Genomic DNA, 19,657 nt, shown 5'->3' with positions numbered 1-19,657 from the left:
GGTTTGTCAGGAGCATTAAAAATTAGTTACATACAGTATTATTCCTATCAAATTTTCTCCTAAGTTATATTTATAACAAAACTACAGTTAAAATGTTTATGACACTTGCTTTTTACACATTTGGGGAGAGCAAGGGTACGTACGCCTGATGGCTGGGAATCCACTCATTGTGCTTACGTACTGGTGTAATGAACAAGCAACACACACATCTTCCCAACATTTCTAGGTTATGCACACTAACATAAAAGTCTCCAAAGAAAATAACTGGAGATTGCATTAAATACTGTTTTAATTAGGAATAATTGCAATAATAAAACAAACAACATTTATACATTATATTCAACAAGCTTCAGTTTGAAAAACTGAACAGCAGAAGTCTCAGGATCTGCATCAGGGCAAAACTGGCAGTTCTTTGAGATCTGGGCGCTGTACTAGCAAAACCAGACACAACACACCCTCACCTGGAGAAAGCCTTGTACTAACTAGCTTGGAGGATAGCTGAACACCGGCTACGACTTGTTCAGTCTGAAGCCACCTGAGAAACTGGCCCAAGGAATGAAGAGAACAACGGTCCTGGTGGCAAGTAGGAAGTAAACTTGTATGGGTTCACAACTGCGTAGTTTTTAAATGGCTTTGGATTTTAAAAAAGTGTACTGCTTCATGTTGTATGTGTGGTGGGGGGGGTTCAGAAACAAATCAAACGATAGAAGTCAACACAATTTGGAAACACAAAGTGGATGTGGAGTGACTGGAGGTCACTCCGGGTGTGGCATTTGAGAAAGTCAGTCCTTGGAGTAAATGGCACCGTGGCTCTGGCAGCAGATACAAGGGAATGATGCTCTGGAGAGGAGGTAGGGACACTCTGCCATCGGCCAGTGGACAGACGAGGGTCCCAGCTGGAGGTGGGATCTAAATTGAAAGTGAAGAGCAAACATTTTAGAAAGGAATGCTAAAAATAACCTCTAAACAAATAACCTCATAACAAATGGTATCAGCTTATGTGATGTGGGCTATGTTCCATTAACTTGGGGCTCTAAGAACATCCTGGGATCTGTGCTTGTTTAAGTCAGGAGATAGCCTGGTAGTCTAGAGATAAGTCCTCTTAGTTTAGGCCTGGCAACATGCCCAGACAGACAGCATAACGCACAGGGTCAGAGGTGATAACTGAGCTGGGCTGCTACCTACTAATCATGTGACTGTGGACAACTTCAATTCTCTGTACCTAAGTCTTCTGTTTGAAAAACAAGGTTAGCAATCTTGTACTGTTATGACAACTAATCATTTAGAACAGTACTGGTACATAAGTGCCAACAAATGTTTGCTTTTATTAATTCACTGTGATACAATAACCATGTCAATTTTAACACAGACAACAATCTTAATCAGAGAAAACACCATGAGTGTTTCTAATAATATGTATACTAAAAATTAAAATAACAAAATGTTTGTCTAAAGTTCTTTTTAAAAACAAAGGCCACCCAATGATTTGTGTATCCTTTTGTTAAATTGTTAATTCTCATTTAATAATATTTCAACTTGCAGACACTTTGTAGACTTAAGAAAAATGATAGACTTGAGTAAGTTATTCTTATAGATTTTTTTGCCCTCCGTAAGATCCCAGCCCACACCAGATCCTGGAACTAAGGAACACAGAGCTATGAAAGCTAAATTGTGTGGAACAAAAATATTTGTATTCATGAAACTATCCAGAAGTTCCTAATGTAAATCTTGCCCATTTTAAAATTTCACAGTTGTTTGAATATTGATACATTAGCCTCTGGGTGTAATTGCTGAAAACCCCGTAACACTGCAGAAAAACATCCCATTAAGCAATAATAACTGCAAAATCAGTCATGACAAATGGGCTATGCCACGTCAACACAGCTGCAACTGATAAAACAAACGCACTCCAATGGCATGAGCATGGACACGAGCAGAAAGCACAGGGCCTGGCTGTCGTCTGAGAAGCTTCACTTTGGAAACTGAACATGAGAAGTGTATGGACAAGTAACACTCCACGATCAAAACACAGCCTTCTGGAGAAATAAAACATATGGCAGAAGGTGTCATTATTTAGATCTCTGGCTTTCAAAAACTCAGGTGACACATTAAGTGGAGCTAAAAGAGGCAGTTTTGGAACGTTGTGGGATTTGTAGGATGTCATAAATGGAACAGGAAGAGACAAAATGTATTTTAAAACTATTGAAAAAGAGAGGAGAAGGAGATAAACAGCTAAGATACTGATGGACTCTTTCCTTTCTGTATGTTCCTGCTGCCGCAGACACCACAAGGAAGTATGGTATAGAATATAGGCCTTTTATGATCCATCAGATTATAGTTCATCCAGTATTATTTTGTTTTTATTTAGTTATTTGATAGAGAAAGAGAGAGAATGGATGGGCCAGGGCCTCCAGCCACTGCAAACAAACTCCAGACACGTGCACCCCCTGTGCATCTGGGTAAGGTGGGTCCTGGGGAATCGAACCTGAGTCCTTTGGTTTTGCAGGCAAACACCTTAATTGCTAAGCCAAACCCTCCAGGCCCCAGTTCATCCAATATTTGTTAACTGAGTGACCTTCACCACTTATTCTATTTGTACCTTAGTTTGCTTACCTGTAAGTGGAGAAAACACTTTACAGGAACCCTGTGAGATTTACAAGTGCCATTATTATAATGCCTGGCACAGAGTAGGCACCCTCAAAATGGTGAGCATTTCTACTCTGTACAATCTGTGTTGGTAACAGACCCCCACAGTGCAGGGTAGCAGACCTCTCTGCAGGGCAGGACTATTTTCTGTCCCTTAGAAAGCTGGGCAAATCTACTTATGGGCCCAACAATATTCTGCCTATAGATTGTTAGTCATAATTAATTTGTTTTTTCTTTATTAATGTGCACCACCTGGAGGAAAGAATGTAAGAGCCAAAGGAAGGGTTGGACTCCTTACAATGTGCTCCCTCCAGACAAAAAATTGGCCTTGATATCATGACCTCATTGTGCCTGACACTACCTACACAAGACCATTATAAGAGGAGGGAAGGATCATGGCATCCAAATAGAGGAGAGACTTATTGAGATGGGGAGTGGATGTGATGGAGAATGGAATTTCAAAGGGGAAAAGGGGGGGGAGGGAGGGTCTTACCATGGGTTATTTTTTATAATCATGAAAATGTTTAATAAAATTGAGAAAAAGAAAAAGATCTGTCAACCAACTAGAAAAAAAATTAATGTGCACCACCTAGACATTCAAGAACATTAACATTCTAAACCAAAATGAAACTTACAGTTTTGCTACCAGGTAAAACAACTTCTGGAAGATGTAAAATCACTTAAGCATAATAAATGAACTATAACCTATTCATTCTTTCCTGAAATGTTGTGCTTATTTAAAGCTATTTGTCATATAGGCAGGGAATCTCTGAGCTGACTCACATACACAAGCTCAACACTTAAGGCAATAGGAATAGTCTTCAAATATTAAAAAAAGCCAAATTATCCCCTCTTAACAGTCAAGACAACACCACCAATCTGAAAATACCGGGGAGGGGGGAGTGGGGAATCAGGATTCAAGTCAATTACCAAGTAGACCTTGGGTATACATGCATTTCAAATTACCAAGCTACCAGAGGTTAGCTTAAGCTTCGGCAATGAACAGAATACTAACTGTACAACTTAATGACTTAGTGCAATACAGAGTGAAAATATGAATACTTAAGAAATTTCCAAAGACGGCATATAAACTATGATTTCGTATTCACCTGTAATCCTATTGTTTATCTTCCACTGCTCACGCCTCTGTCTTCATAGATGGTAATTTCAATCTAAACAGAATGGCTGTTAAGAAATGTAAAATGTAAAATCTCAAGGGGACTCTGGCAAGATGATGTGTAAGGCCTGCACAGACCCTGCCTCTTCCTCTTCTTTCTTCTTTGAGGTAGGGTCTCACTCTAGCTCAGGCTGACCTAGAATTCACTAAGTAATCTCAGGGTGGCCTTGAACTCATGGTGATCCTCCTACCTCTGCCTCCCAAGTGCTGTGATCAAAGGTGTGCACCACCACGCCTGGCTGACCCTGCCTTCTTTATCTTTGAATTATTAAAATGTCTTCCTATTGCAACATGCTGCCTTTACTTTGTTGAAAAATTTGACAAATTACTTTCAATAGTCTAAATACAGCTACTTCCCAAACACTGACGATTTTAAAAAGCAAGAGCAGCTGGGTGTAGTAGGTAGAGGATCACTGAGAGTTTGAGGACACCCTGAGATTACATAGTGAATTCCAGGTCAGCTTAAGCTAGAGTGAGACCCTACCTCTAAAAATAAAACAAAACAAAACTCTGCAAAAGATGACTTGGTATAATTAGAGGACTCTTCTTTGAGACAGGGTCTCTTGCAGATGCATACAACATCAGACTATAGCTGATCCTGAGCTCTGGATTCTCCTGGCACGGCTTCCTATGGTCACAGGTGTGCTGGGATCACAAATACGCATGCCACTGTGCAACAAGCTTTCTGTGAGTACTGGGGAATGAATCCAGATTGGCAGGCTTTGCAAGCAAGCACTTTAACCACTGAGCCATCTCCAAAGTCGTTAAATAGGGGATTCTTAACTGAGAATTCAGAGGTAATAAATTTAGGGATTTAAAACACCCTGAAGCTATGTGAAAACATTTTCTTGGGAAAGATTCAAGATCCCTAAAAGAATCATTGCTGAAAGTACTATCAACTGACTGGTCTAGGGTTATGTGACTTAGGTTTTAACAGTTATTTATTTATTACTTCAGTTAATAAACTAAATTAATCTTTTGCAATTTTATTTACCGAATTCACTTACTGATTCTCCAGGCTTGCTGCCTCTAAAAGTATAGACAGCATGTCTAAGGTAATGCAAGCACATTTGCCTGGCAGCTATAACTTATTTCAGCCAGTCAGATGAACCACTGAAACTGCAATACATTTGGAAGACAAGTCTCACTACACATTATGGGTCTACACAAAGGGGTTTCAGGTTCAGACTTTTTGCAGCTGAGATGAATCACTCATGCAAGCTCCAGTATTATTACAAAATTCCCTCAAAGCCACCAAAAAAGATGGTGACCAGAATACTAAGCAACTCGGAGACCTGAACAATGCAAAGGTTAAAAAGACATGTTGTAAGAAAGATGTTGGTGACATGATACTTATGGCATTTAATTCACGTGAAAGCTTCCAAAGGCACATGTAAAAGGCAGGTGTTATGGGAGAGATGGCTTAGCACTTAAGGCGCTTGCCAGCAAAGCCAAGAGAGCCCGGTTTGATTCCCCAGGACCCATGTAAGCCAGATGCACAAGGTGGCGCATGTGTCTGGAGTTCATCTGCAATGGCTGAAAGCCCTGCTGTGCCCTACCTGCCTCTTTCTCCAAAATAAAAAAGGTAGGTTTTAAATTCACTCTGGCTAAGGCCAATTACTACCACCAAATTTTTATTTTTATTTTATTTGTTATTTGTTTTTTCAAACTCACGGTGATCCACATCTCTGCTTCCTAAGTGCTGGGATTAAAGGCATGTGCTACCACACTCAAATTTTATTTTATTTTTTTTGTTTTTTTCGAGGTAGGGTCTCACTCTAGCCCAGACTGACCTGGAATTCACTATGGAGTCTCAGGGCGATCCTCACAGTGACACTCTCACAGCGATCCTCCTACCTCTGCCTCTCAAGTGCTGGGATTAAAGGCGTGCGTCACCACACATGGCCAAAAATTTACTTTTATAAACATTTTGACCTTCTGATCTAGACTAAAAAGATACAACTCGAAGTCCTCTCTCAATGGGGTCTGTCAGGAGGAGGCCTTGAGGAGCATATATCTTCTCATTCTGTTCTTGAATGTATTTGGAGACCTTCTTCAGAACCTGATGGGGGGAGAAAAAAACAACCGGTGTTTTATAAATCTCACTGGCTTTCTCAGGAGGTGTCAGCTAGACTTCAAAACATGCAGACAGTGGAAGTAGCTTTATTTTTTTGATGTGGTGTCTTACTTTAGCCCAGGCTCACCTGGAACTCACTCTGTAGCTCAGGCTGGCCTCAAACTTAATCCTATCTCAGCCTCCCAAGTGCTGGGATTAAAGGTGTTGTATCACCATGCCAGGCTTGGAGCTACTTGGTCTCACTCAAGCCCAAGTTGACCTGGAACTTATTCTGTAGTCCCAGGCTGGCCTCAAACTCAGCAATCCTCCTACCTTTGCCTCCCAAGTACTGAGATTAAAGGTAAATGCCCTCAAGCCCAGCTGGAGCTAGTTTTTTTTTTTTTTTTTTCCTTCTTTTTTTGAGGCAGGGTCTTGCTCTATTCCAGACTAACCTGGAATTCACTATGAAGTCTCAAGGTGGCCTCAAACTCACAGCGATCCTACTTCTGCCTCCTGAGTGCTGGGATTAAAGCGTGCACCACCACACCCGGCTTTTATTTGATTTTTAAAGAAAAATTAAAAAAATTATTTGAAAGACAGAAAGAGGCAGATAGAGAGAAAGAGAGAATGTATGCTCCAGGGCCTTTAGCCACTGCATAAGAACTCCAGACGCATGCACAACCTTGTGCATTTGGCTTTACACGGGTCAAGGGAATTGAATCTGGGTCCTTTGGTTTTGCAGGTAAGTGACTTTGCCACTAAGCTCTCTCTCTGGCCCTGGAGATAGTTTTTAAGGCCAGCCATGCAGGTATTTTTAAGGCACAACAGAGGAGAGACCAGCTGCATGTGACACGCAGTACAGGAGCTGTCAGTGCAGCACAAACGCACACAAAGGGCACTTCACCCTGCTTCCTCACTGTGGGCCGAATGCGATCAGCTCTGCTTCGAGCTCCTGCCACCATGCCTTCTCTGCATGATGGACTGTAACCTCGATCAGTCTTCCTCCTCTAAACTGACATCGAATACGCCCGCACACACGTGTGCACAGTAAACTGACGTCGAATACGCACGCACACACGTGCGCACAGTAAAAACCAACCCCCTTTTCTCTCATCCCAGTGCCCTCAGTCCTAGTCCTGGTTACAGGGAAGTAAGCAGGTCATATGCACGGTGGCTAGTTACAGCTGTCTTTCATTCCTTATAATATGTTAAGTTAATGTGACCTCTTCTAATACCAAAGATGGTTCTTGCCCTTTCCACACGGTTTTGGGAGCTGGGAGGAGGGCTCAGAGGTTCAAGACGCTTGATGATGCAGAAAGGTGCGCAAATGGTTCATTAGCAGCAGCACTGGCGAAACCCCACCAACATGTACAAGTAAATAAATAAAAATTAAAAACTGATTCTTCTCTCCTGTGTACATGTTCATCCACTTTAAGTAATGGTAAAGGATTGAGTTGTATGGTTTGAATGTGAATGTATGTCCCCCAAGGATGTAGGTCTTTTATTAAGCTTGTAACTTGAGACTTCAGCTGGAGGAGGTGCCACTGGAGACAGATCTTGGGGTCCAGCCCAAAGGTGTGTTTGGGAGTGGATCCGAATTCCAGCCCATGGGCATGCAGAGACGTTTGCACTCCGGGGTCCTGTCTGCTGCCAGTTCATGTTGGCTGCCTGTTGGTGTCTGCCGCTGCTGGTGGCTTCTCTCCCTGCCTGGTGTACGGAAGCAGCTCCTTCCGCTGCTGCTGGGACTTGCCCAGAGCTGTACGCTTGGTAAATCCCTTCCTCCCATAAACTATGTCTGGAAGGTCATCCCAGCATTGTGTAGCTGACTACGAAGCTTATAACAAAAGGGGTTCTGCAAGTCTGTAAAGCACGCAGACACCAGCACTCGCTTCCCATCTCCGGTGTCTCGAGTCACTGTCATGTACTCATGTAGTCATATTTTGTAGTTCTGCTCTTGTTCCTAGACAGGAGCCCTAACCTGTAAGTGTGACATTAAACTTGTAAAGCAGGACAGGCGTGTGTTTGTAGCAGCAAGAGACCTTGGCACGCACATGTGTGAACACACATGCAAATAAATAATATTAAAAAACACTAAAAAGTTTTTAAATGAAAAAAAAAAACCTTGTAAAGTTCAAAGCAAATGAAAACAAAACTCTGGTTATATAAAAAATAACTCCTGGAAACACTCAAACCTTCAGTTTAATACAGGCAATTCTGAGACAGATAAGCTACAAGAAAAGAAATTTTACTAGCTTTATAAAAAATCAACAACTTACATGTTTTATTTCAGGCTAAAAGTCATCAAAACCCTTTCCCAGATCTGAGGTTCGCAGACTCTGATCAGCTCCCTAAACTACCATGCATTTCCTTACAGCAAAAGACAAATCCAAATAGGACCAAAAGATAAAAGGGAAGGAGCAGCGTTATGAAGATGAACTGGATGTGCTGGCAATGATTATAATGTAACCAAGCCAAAGGCAGCAAAGTAGGATGGTACAATTCAGATGCTGTGGTATGTATGAGTTAACTTAGAGCACAACTGTTCTTACCCAATTACCAGAAAGCAATATATACATACATACATACATACATACATATATATATATATATATATATATATATATATATATATATGTAATCTCCTTTTTAAGCTCTGAAAGAACTTGAGCTGTGCTTCAGCACTATCTTTACAGTAAGTCTGTCCATCACCCTAGACTAACAAAGAGAAAAGGAAGCAGCCGCATAAAGGTGTCCAACTCAGAACTCACAACAATCTCTACAATTTCCTTAGCACAACTGCCAGAATGGGAAACTGGAGATGCAGTCTTTCTCCATCTCAGTCCATTATTACTGGAGGGGACACTCAGAAATGAGTGCATGGTTAGTTTTGAAGAAAGGGTCTGTTCAGAACAGCCTCCTTCCATGGGTGAAGTTACTAGCAAGGAAATAGCATTCCTTTATTTGATTCAAGCATAGCTCTTCTATTTAAACTTTAGTATCATTTAACTGCACTTAGCTATCAATTCAGAAAGAAACCGTTTGGCTTCCTTTGTAAAAGCTCCACTCCTCTCATGTTACTTTGGCGAAGGCAGTGCTGTGTTTGATTGATTTTGAGTTCTTCACTTCAACCAAGAGTAAACCAAGGGCAAAGTTACACTGCCACCCCAAACAGCACCAGACACTGTGCTGCTCCAAGAGACCTTACAGTGACATTTAACACTTTTTAAATCAATGTCTAAACTGGCCAGTATAGTTAACAAAATTACCTTGGTTAGTATCAAACCCTTAATTCAACCTCAACTTATGTAACATTTACAACAAAACAAACCTCTAAAAAGGCAAATGCTCTTCCTGAGAATATGAAGCTGCTTGACTTTTCAGAAAAATAGCATGAGACAGGCTGAGCTGCAAATATCAGGATGTTAGCTATTTTAGAAAATATCTAAGTGTCCTCCTAACTGCTAGTTTTACAAATCACAGCTCACAGCAAAAGGCATACTTTCTAGTTGACAAACAGGGCAGACCACACCAAGAAGAGAAGCGTCTACGTTCTCATTTCATTTGTTCCCTAATCATAATGGACAGCAACAATGGAGAAACAACACTGAAGTCTTTATCTTCATTTTACATGAAGAAGCACCATATTATAAGCGACAAAGTACGTAATTGTTCTAGCAAGTTTTAAAGGGCCTATTGACAATTTCAAAAAAAAAAAAATTCAACCCACATGATGAAGTATAAACATTATATGTGGTTGACTATCCATAGTTAGGAATTTTAGTGTTGAAATAATAGAAACTGAATGATTCAACTCTGTCCTTCCACAAGAAAATAAAGATTTCAGAAATTCCTAAGGGATAAAAAGGGGAAAGGCAAGGACAACTGCTCTTACATTGAAAGAAAAAATTTTTTAAATAAAAAATTCATGATGGGTGTGGTGGCACACGCCTTTCATCCCAGCAGTTGGGAGGCAGAGGAAAGAGGATTGACATGAGTTTGAGCCCACCCTGAGACAATATAGTGAATTCCAGGTCAGCCTGGGCTAGTGAGTCCCTATCTGGAAAAACAACCAAACAAAAAAATACAAATTAGCCAGATGTCTGGTGCATGCCTTTAATCCCAGCACTCTTAAGAGGCAGAGATATAAGGATCACTGTGAGTTCAAGGCCAGCCTGAGAATACACAGTGAATTCCAGCTCAGCATGGGCTAGAGTAAGACCCTACCTCCAAAAACCAAAAATCCAAACCATACCCAAATAATTAAACAAAACAAAAACAGCAGCAACAACAACAAAAACCAAACAAACCCAAAAGCCTGGAGCTAGAGATGTAGCTCAGACGGTAGCGTGTGCGTGTTTACCCAGTGCAGGGAAGTCCCAGGTTCAATCTCCAGGCCTGCCTAGACTGGATGTGCTGGTACATGCTTGTACCAAGCACTTGGGAGGTTAAGGCGGAAGGAAGCATTATTGTTGAGTTGGAAGAGCACTGGGATACAGAGATCTTTCTCTGCTCACAAATAAATAAATAAAATTCACAAAAGTTATCTTTTTTTATTAATTTTAAAAAAATTTTATTTATTTGAGAGCAAAAGACAGCGAGAGAAAGAGGCAGAAAGAGAGAGAGAGGGAGAGGGAGAGGGAGAGGGAGAGGGAGAGAGAGAGAATGGGCATGCCGGGGCCTCCAGCCACTGCAGACGAATTCCAGATGCGTGCACCCCCTTGTGCATCTGGCTAACGTGGGTCCTGGGGAAATCGAGCCTTGAACTGGGGTCCTCAGGCTTCACAGGCAAGCGATTAACCGCTAAGCCATCTCTCCAGCCCAAAAGTTGTTTTTTATACAGTATATAAACCCAAGTTAAAAACATGGAAAAGGGCTGGAGAGATGGCTTAGCGGTTAAGCACTTGCCTGTGAAGCCTAAGGACCCCGGTTCGAGGCTCAATTCCCCAGGACCCATGTTAGCCAGATGCACAAGGGGGCGCACGCATCTGGAATTCGTCTGCAGTGGCTGGAGGCCCTGGCACGACCATTCTCTCTCTCTCTCTCTCTCTCTGCCTCTTTCTCTGTCTCTCGCTCTCAAATAAGTAAATAAAAATAAGCCAAAAAAATAAAAAAAAACATGGAAAAAATGGGATTACCAATTTCTATTGCATTATTAAGAATCATCTAAGATTAGCAATCAAAAGAACTCAAATTGAGAGCTACTAGATGCTTTAGCATCCCAATAAGCTAGAGGTGGCTAAAAGGATTACTGACACTTGAAATAAAAACACAGGTTCACAAATATCTGGTTGAAATTGATACTAACTTCACTTAAAATCTAACCCAGGTAAACTGTTTATTAGACAATCACCATATGTGAAGCAATACTTTAATTCTAAGACCCACTTTATAAGTGAGAGATTGCCACAACATGACTGTGTCTGAGATTCTGTAGTGAGGAGGACTTGGCTGGCACCCAATTTCTAACTTCTTACAACTGACATCAATAAAAGATATTTTTATCTATTTCAGTATGCTTGCATGGACAAATAAAGGCTAACTAAAACTTTATCAAAGAATTAAAAAGTGTAGTAAAATAACTTAAGCCTCTGATATGGAACCACATATAACTCCCTATGGTGGGAAGAATGCCCTTGGCTGAGCATGTTTTACCCATGTGAATTCAGCTGCCCTCCTCTCCTATAATCCAACTCCTCTATGAATCTTGGCCTTACATATTCCTTAAACTTTAAAAAATATTTTATTTTATTTATCTGGGGGGTGTGAGGAAGAAAAAAAGAGACAGAGGGGCAGGCAGACAGAGAAAGAATGAGCATTCCAGGACCTCTAGCCACTGCAAACAAACTCCAGACGCATGCACTATCTTGTGCATTTGGCTTATGTGGGTACTGGGGAATCAAACCTGGGTCCTTCAGCTTCACAGTCAAGTGCATTAAATACTAAGCCATCTCTCCAGCTCCAGTATTCACTTCTTGAATGAGTGAATCAATTCTGGCCCTTTAGTCACTATACAGAACACCATGGAAGAAATACTAAGACTAAACACAAACTGAAAAAGTGATATGGACCCTTGGTAACTTCTGATTTTGAAAGTTAAACAGTAATAAGCTTGAGGGGTTTTTAATGAGGGTATGTTGGAATAAGACTTCATATTTATATTGTGTGCATGTATGCTTGTGTGTGCATAGCATATGTGGTGTGATATGCGTATCATGCCATGTGCTTATGGAGGCAAGATAAATTGGGTGTCCTATACTGCTCAACCATCTATTTCCTGGAGATGGAGTCTCTCCCTTAATCCTGGATGCTTTCAGTCAATAAGCCCCAGTGGTAGGGTATAAGTAGGAATACTGACAATGGAAAGATTGCATTCTTTCACAGCTATTTTTTTCTGTTCATCACTCATAGCTAGTGAACAAAATGGGGAGGTGGGAGGTTTTCATTTTGGAAATCTCAAGTTGCTAACCAGCAATTCTACACCTATCTAGTATGCAGTTGGAAAGAGGAGATAAGAATTTAGGTACAGCTGGGTGAGGTGCTGTATGCCTTTAATCTCCGCACTTGGGAGGCAGAGGTAGGAAGATTGCCATGAGTTTGAAGCCACCCTGAGACTACATAGTGAATTCTAGGTCAGTCTGGGCTACAGTGAGACCCTACCTCGAAAAACCAACCAAACAAACAAAAAACTGTATAGGAGGGTAAGACTGAGGATAGAAAGCTGGGGGGATGTTCTGAAGAGATAGTTCAGTGGTTGAAAGTGCTTGCTTGCAAAGCCTGACAGCTCAGAGTTTGATTTCCCAGTTCCCAAGTAAAGCCAGATACACTACGTGGCATGTGTGTCCATAGTTCATTTGTAATGGCAGGAAGACCTGGCATACCCATTCTCTTCCTCTCTTTTAAATAAGTACTTTATTTTATTTTTATTTTTTTGAGGTAGGGTCTCACTCTAGTCTAGGCTGACCTGGAATCCACTATGTAGTCTCAGGATGGCATTGAACTCACAGCAATTCTCCTACCTCTGCCTCCTGAGTGCTAGGATTAAAGGTGTATGCTGCCATGCCTGGCTATAAGTAAGTATTTAAAAAAAAGTTGGGGGGAAACAAAGTGAAAGGATGCTCAAAAAGCTGGGTAAAGAGAACACAGATTTTCAAAATATATTCCAGTCTTAACAATGACCTGCCACTCCATGGACATTCCATTTTGATCTGTTTCTGAAATACTCAGGACTCATTCCTAAGTGCTCTGGACTTGCAGCCACAACCAGGACTGAATCACTACCATAAATGCCTCTTATGTGTCACAATAGTTGCGGCTATGTAAAACTCAACTTCTTTACAACCTTAGGAGACTTCTGTTAGACAAGTGTAGCTGTACCTTTTCATAGTGGGTCTCCATGCACAAGAAGATGGTGTATGCTGTCAAACAAGCCAGACAGCCTTCAAGGTACGATTGGCCACCAAGCTTCTCTGCTTCTGCATAAAGGTTATTTAGAGTCCGCACTGTTTCTTCAAATTGTTGCCTATCAATCTGTAAGGAGCAAAGAATTTAGAATAAATTTCAGAAAAGTCATTGTCACAAAGTAATCTTGTTTTCACAAAGTCCCGAATTTAAAAGGCAGGAACTAGGCCAGAGTGGTGGTTCTGTCCCTAACTGAAATGTCACTGTATGATGAATGACTACATTAGAGTGAATGTAAGACAATGATGTCACTGACAATAAAGAGGTAACAGGCTGTGGAGGTTGCTCAGTGGTTAAAGGCACTTGCTTGTAAAACCTGCCAGCCCAGGTTCAATTCCCTGGTACCCGTGTAAAGCCAGATACACAAAGTGGTGCATGAATGAATCATTTGCAGTAGCAGCATAAGGCCCAGGCACGCCCATACTCACTCCCTCAGTCTCACTGCTACAAACAAACAACAACAAAATAAGAGGTAGTAGATGCAGTATGAAGAATTGTCTGTCAGTTTGAGATCTGCCTTGTTCAGGAGTGTGAGTTCCCTCTCCCCTCAGGTTGACCCAGGTTGGCAGTGAGCTCCTGATAATCTAACTTTTCTAGTGCTAGGATTAAAGGCATGCTTTTTTCTTCCCCCTGTTGTTTGTTTCTGAGGCAGGGTCTCACTCTAGGCTAGGCTGACCTGGAACTCTGCAGGCTGTACTCAAACTCAGTGATCTTCTTACATGAGCTTCCAGAGTATGAGTCACCACTCCTCAGATAAAGGGAACTTGGTTCTTCTGTGCCCCACAACACAAGCATGTGTGTACACCTTTACTATGGTGTGTACACCTTTACTATGGTGCTGAATTTGCAGTGGTGGGATTCCAGGCACTCACCAACACATCCATATATTAAAAAAAAAACCAGGGCTGGAGAGATGGCTTAGCAGTTAAGCGCTTGCCTGTGAAGCCTAAGGACCCCGGTTCGAGGCTCGGTTCCCCAGGTCCCACGTTAGCCAGATGCACAAGGGGGCGCACGCGTCTGGAGTTCGTTTGCAGTGGCTGGAAGCCCTGGCGCGCCCATTCTATCTCTCTCCCTCTATCTGTCTTTCTCCCTGTGTCTGTCACTCTCAAATAAATAAATAAAAAGTGAACAAAAAAAAAATTAAAAAAAAAAACCCTAAAACTAAAGTCAAGGAAATTTTTTGAAAGATTACCAAAAGAAAAAAGAAGTAAGCCAGGCATGGTAGCTCGTGCCTTTACTTTAGTATTGGAGAGGCTAGGCATGAAGATCTTTATGAGTTTGAGGCCAGCCTGGGGCTACAGAGTTCCAGGTCAGTAGGGGCTACAGTGAGATCTTGATTCGAAAAACAAAGAATAATTTTTTTTTTTTTTGTATTTGTTTTTATAGGTAGGGTCTTGCTCTAGCCCAGGCTGACCTGGAATTCACTATGTAGTCGCAGACTAGCCTTGAGCTCACCTCAATGATCCTCATTATCTCAGCCTCCTAAATTGTGCTGGGATTAAAAACCCTGCCACTACACCCGGCAGTTTTTTTTTTTTTCTTTCCCCTTTAAGTAAAGGAAAAGAAGTTTTTGAGTTTTCAATGAGAACATGTGCGAGCATATGTAAGGCCCTGGGTCCAGACCCATCACACACACGAAGTATGTATCGATTTTGAAAGGTTACCATGAAAAGGGGTTAAAAAAAAAAAAGAGTATGGAAGGAATAGTTAGGGAAAAGAACATTAAGAGTTATGGGCTACATAATGGTCTGGCTCATGGACTACAAAGACAAACAGCTGAAAAATCCCTGTTGCCTAGTGACATGTTAAGTTCAACGCACACCTCCCTGTTCATGGTGACATCAGTATAAACAAACCTACTATGCTGCCAACCTTATAGAAGTATAGCACATGCAATACGTAACATACCCAACAATAGTAAGTGGTTATGCTACTGACCCAACATTCTATGCTATAATTTTTAGTGTTCATTTGAACTGTACTCCTATTGACAAGTATGCCAGCAACAGCTGTATACAGTCCATGTTTCATGTATGTACACTCCATATTAGCATAATAAAATTGCTTGTCAATGTGGACCTGTTGTTAAGTGTCATAATTATACTTAAGCTGCAAGAGCTCCAAAGAACAATTTAGGTCTTCAATACCCCCCGACCCCCCAGGCAGGGTCTTACTCTAGCCCAGGCTTACTTGGAATTCACTCTGTAGTCCCAGGATGGCCTCAAACTCACAGCCTTTCTCCCCCTTTTGCCTCCCAAGTGCTGGGAGGTCTTAATTTTGTAATCTACTTTGCCTAGGACTCATGAAGACAGTTGTTAGTTCTCTCACAGGGCCTTCAACATTGATTCAGGAACTATATCTTAATTTGGAGATAAGTGAAGTTGGAATAAAATAAAAATATGGCTTATTAAATACCATTTCAGAATAAAAGTAGGAATCAGGTTTTTTTTCTCAATTTTTGATACCATTTTCCATGATTATAAAAAGTATCCCATGGTAATACCCTCCTTCCCTCCAGGTTTATTTTCTTAGAACTTTTGTTTTCATTGAATTACATGGTTCTAAAGCCTGAAGTGATCACAAACTCAAGGTGGTCAAAGTCAAGGGTTACTTCTATTGACCAGATTAAAGACGAATCACTACAGATATTTCTTCCTCTTAATTTGCCAGAATGATGCTCTCACAAAAAGAAAACTGGCCCCAGTGGCATAGCATTTAGTAATATTTCTAGGGTGGTTGCAGGAAACCCTCTAATTTCTCATTACATCTAGTAAGGAAAACTTAAACCCATTATTAAAAGTCTGTATCAATGCAGAAACAAAAGCCAGTTTTCTCAAGCAGTTTAAAGTATATGATAGTTTTAACCCATTTTTTTTTTCCAAATTCAAAGGTGAAATTGAGCAGCAACACAGAATAGCATCATAGTCTTCAGTATCACAAGCAGTTCTGGGGTTTATAAAGTCAAAGAAAAAAATCTTTGGATGCCAGCAAATAGCAGTATCATTTTCCTGCAATAATCATGGAGCCCTGTGACAACATCTCGTTACTGTACTTAAGACTATTCAAGGCTCTACCATACACAGTGGAAAACTGTCTGATTCTACACACATGCTTGGCTCAACTTCAAGGCTGAAGTTAGACTTTTAAGCCCATAAGCAAAGGAATCATGTCACCAGCAAATACACATGGTGAGAAAGAACTGTTTACATTCTGGTTTGTAACTATGGGAATTATATAATTCATAATTTCCATGACAGGCTCAAAAATAAAACATTCAATTCCCTTTATTTAAGTCTTTTTTGGGAGGGAAGAGGGTCTCACACTGGCCCAGGTTGACCTGGAACTCACTCTGTAATCCTACGCTGGCCTGAAACGTCACAGCAATCCTCCTACCTCTGCCTCCCGAGTGGTAGGATTAAAGGTGTGTGCCAATACACCTGGCTCATGTAAGTCTTAATGTGTAAAACACAGTAATTATGATTTTAAACTTAAAAATCACATTTATTAGCTTCACTATGTCGTCTCAGGGTGGCCTTGAACTTACAACAATCCTCCTACTTCTGCCTCCTCCTGAGTGCTGGGATTAAAGGTATGTGCCACCACACCCAGCTTTCTCTGTGTCATTTTTGAGACAATCCTTGAACTCACAATACTACGGTTCTACCTGTCCCCTCTTCCCCTAACTCTGCTGTAAGGATTACAGTGTGCATGACCATACCCTGTGGAACACTATTCTACCTATGGTTATAAATCGAGATGAAAGAAAAGCTAATTGATCGCTGCTGATCTTCCCAAACTGGCAATCAGCAGTGCAACACACCTTGACACAAGCTGATTTCCTTTTGTTTTTGTTTAAATATTTTATTTATTTATAGGAGGAGAGGGAATCAGATACAGAGAGAATGGACACACCACGGACTCGTTACTACAGACTAACTCCAGACGCATGTGCCACCATATTCATCTGGCTTATGTGGATACTGGGGAATTGAACCTGGGTCCTTAGGCTTTGCAGGCAAGTGTCTTAACCACTAAGCCACCTCTCCAGCCCCTCACTTTCTTTCTTTAAGCAGTACTGGGACTACGCCTGGACCTCGGCAGGTACTTCATTACTGAGCCATATCCTCAGGTCCCACATCCCATCTTTTTCAAACTTTCTGTTTTGGGACAGAGGTCTAGTTAAGTGGCTTAAGCTAGCCTGAACTTACTCTATAGCCCAGGAACGCTAGTCATTGTTTTTTTTTTTTTTTGGGGGGGGGGTGCTGGGTTTAGAACCAAGAGTAACATGCTACAAACAGGCACTACGCACTGAGCTACATGGTCAGCCCACAAATTGCTTTTAAATGGCTGCCACACATTTCTCTAGTACACACTCATCTCTACCTACTTAGTCCATGACCAGCATTTCTTAGCTCTAAGTCCACACCATACCTAATTCCCTTGGAATCCCTAACCCTCTCTCAGAGGAAAGGGCCACAAAACTTGTTTCCTGTTAAAAATACAAAATTGACTTGTGAACAGTAAACGAAATTTTGAGCAACTTGGGACAAGGCCAGAAGAAATGTATTGGTTGGACACATGTGGGTGAGTACACAAGAACGAACCACACATACATAAACACACACTGAACTTTCCTAACAGGATACGCTTTAAGGGAGGGTATGAAACCTGGAAAGATGGGGAACAAATCCTATTCCTAACTTCTGTACGCAAGGTTGTCCTGATGACAGCTTTGGTTTCTGAGTCAAACAGGAAGCCTCCCAGTGATCATAACTGGGAGTGTCCAGTTTGAGGCCTTGTTCTGAGATTCTTCCTGTCCAGGCCCACGAAATACTCTACGTTTCTCAGGTTCCAAGCAGGCTTGTCTGCCTTGCCTAGCACAGCACTAAGAAACCCTGCTCAATGGCCAGCACGGTGACCCCACATGCCAGTCATGAGGGATGCGTCAGCTGAAGAGAGGTGGGAGGATCGCGACAACAGGCCGAGTGAGGTGGCCCAGGAGTGAACTCATCACGGCTGTCAGTAACCAGGGAAGCGGAGGGGAGCCGCAGCAGTGGTCAGACTGCAGGCACTGTGCACCAAGTTGCGCAAAATCATCACACCCCAGGCGCCAGCCTGGGCTTTCCTTGTCCAAACACAAGATCTAGCCTTCCCCCGCCCCGTACACGTCTGGCCACGGCTCCCCCCCCGCGACCCGGGGAGCGCCCCGCCCTCGCCCCGGGCAGGTGCCGGCAGAGGCCGCGTACCCGGTTCTCCAGCTCGGCGGGGAACTTGGTCTGGAACTGGCAGCGTGTGCCGCTGCTGTAGTCTCTCTGGATGAAGACCTTCCCGGACACCGGTGCCTGCTGCGGCCTCATGGCGAGGACAGGAGCCGCCGAGCTGCGTGCTGGGGAAAGGCACGGTCAGAAGCCCTCCCCCACCCCCCGCGGGCTCGGTCCCTGGCCCGTCGCCCGCCCTCCGTCCACGGAAGCGCGAGGTCTACCCTCGCCAGCCGGCGCAGCCCGGAGCCCGCGCCCCGCTCCGCCCGGCTCGGCCACAGGAACACCAACCCGGCTGCGGGGCTCTCCAGCTGCTGTCGCACAACCGTCACCGTCACTTACGTGCTGTTGCATTTCGGCCTTTGCCCCGCCCCCACGGCTCACCTCCGGCCTCGAGCCTCTGCCCCGCCCCTTCCTGCGGCCGTAAAGCGACTCTGCCTCGGCGGCGCGGGGGCCGGTCCCGCCCACGTCCTTCCGGCCGGAAGCCGGAAGTCGAAATTGCGCAGGAAGGAGGGAGCAGAGGAATACGGCGGCGGGCGGGAGGAAGCCCAGCTCCGGGGCGCGGGGTTTCCCCCCCTGCGGTGTCATTTCCTTACTTGCTGGGGCGAGGTGATTTCTGGTCCCAGATTGTCAGGAGGGGTTTCTTTTTTTCTTCTCATTCTGGACCTGGACGCCGCAGCTTTCGTGTGGGTCACGCTACCCTCTCCAAACACAAAAAGTCCTGATAAAAACGGCCCTCACAATCCCCACCCCCAGATCTCCGACACAACCTTGGCGAGTATTTACAGCTGGAAAGCAGGCTTCCGGGGATGCTGGGAAGCCTCGGCGTGCTACGCTTGTGCGGGGAACGTATGCCTGGGCCCCGTTCTCCTGCCTCTCTCCTCCAGTTTCCCAGAAGTGGCGCTCCTCCCCACTTCACCCCAGGGATCTGCATCTAGCCCCCTCCCGCAGCAGCACCCCGTCAAGTAGCCCTCTCCCGCCCTTGCGATACTCAGCATCTCTCTGAAAGCAGCTGGAGACACCCCACCCTACCAGTTTGATCATCTTTGGCTTATACAACTT

The 19,657-nt window shown here is 43.1% G+C and overlaps 1 protein-coding gene across 3 annotated transcripts; it reads right to left on the bottom strand.

The window, feature by feature from the left end:
- Positions 1-271: 271 nt before the first annotated feature.
- Positions 272-18,995, bottom strand: Golga7 (golgin A7). Of its 3 annotated transcripts, XM_004669004.3 has the most exons (5): positions 18,584-18,772; positions 13,254-13,406; positions 5,784-5,885; positions 3,756-3,818; positions 272-909 (listed from the first exon to the last, which is right to left on the bottom strand). In XM_004669004.3, exons 1-4 carry the CDS (start codon positions 18,692-18,694, stop codon positions 3,771-3,773), a joined length of 414 nt encoding a protein of 137 aa, XP_004669061.1. In that variant the 5' UTR covers positions 18,695-18,772; the 3' UTR covers positions 272-909; positions 3,756-3,770. The 3 variants fall into 3 exon arrangements, with proteins under 3 accessions (XP_004669061.1, XP_044987083.1, XP_044987084.1); XM_045131148.1 differs by lacking the exons at positions 3,756-3,818; positions 5,784-5,885 and adding an exon at positions 18,938-18,995 and having other exon boundaries at positions 18,584-18,723; XM_045131149.1 differs by lacking the exons at positions 3,756-3,818; positions 5,784-5,885 and adding an exon at positions 18,887-18,963 and having other exon boundaries at positions 18,584-18,723.
- Between the last annotated feature and the right edge of the window lie 662 nt (positions 18,996-19,657).

This window comes from Jaculus jaculus, chromosome 12 (genome assembly GCF_020740685.1).
Source record: "Jaculus jaculus isolate mJacJac1 chromosome 12, mJacJac1.mat.Y.cur, whole genome shotgun sequence".
Lineage (NCBI taxonomy): Eukaryota > Metazoa > Chordata > Mammalia > Rodentia > Dipodidae > Jaculus > Jaculus jaculus.
Note: the sequence above shows the minus strand (reverse complement) of the source record. Positions and strands in the feature narration are given on the sequence as shown.

Excerpts from the sequence above, each read along its gene's own strand:
- Golga7 (XM_045131148.1), bottom strand. The coding sequence starts at position 18,694 with ATGAGGCCGCAGCAGGCACCGGTGTCCGGGAAGGTCTTCATCCAGAGA. Across the intron at positions 13,407-18,583 it reads CCGCCGAGCTGGAGAACCGG|ATTGATAGGCAACAATTTGA; the intron begins GTACGCGGCCTC and ends TGCTCCTTACAG. Across the intron at positions 910-13,253 it reads TGGAGACCCACTATGAAAAG|ATCCCACCTCCAGCTGGGAC; the intron begins GTACAGCTACAC and ends CTTTCAATTTAG.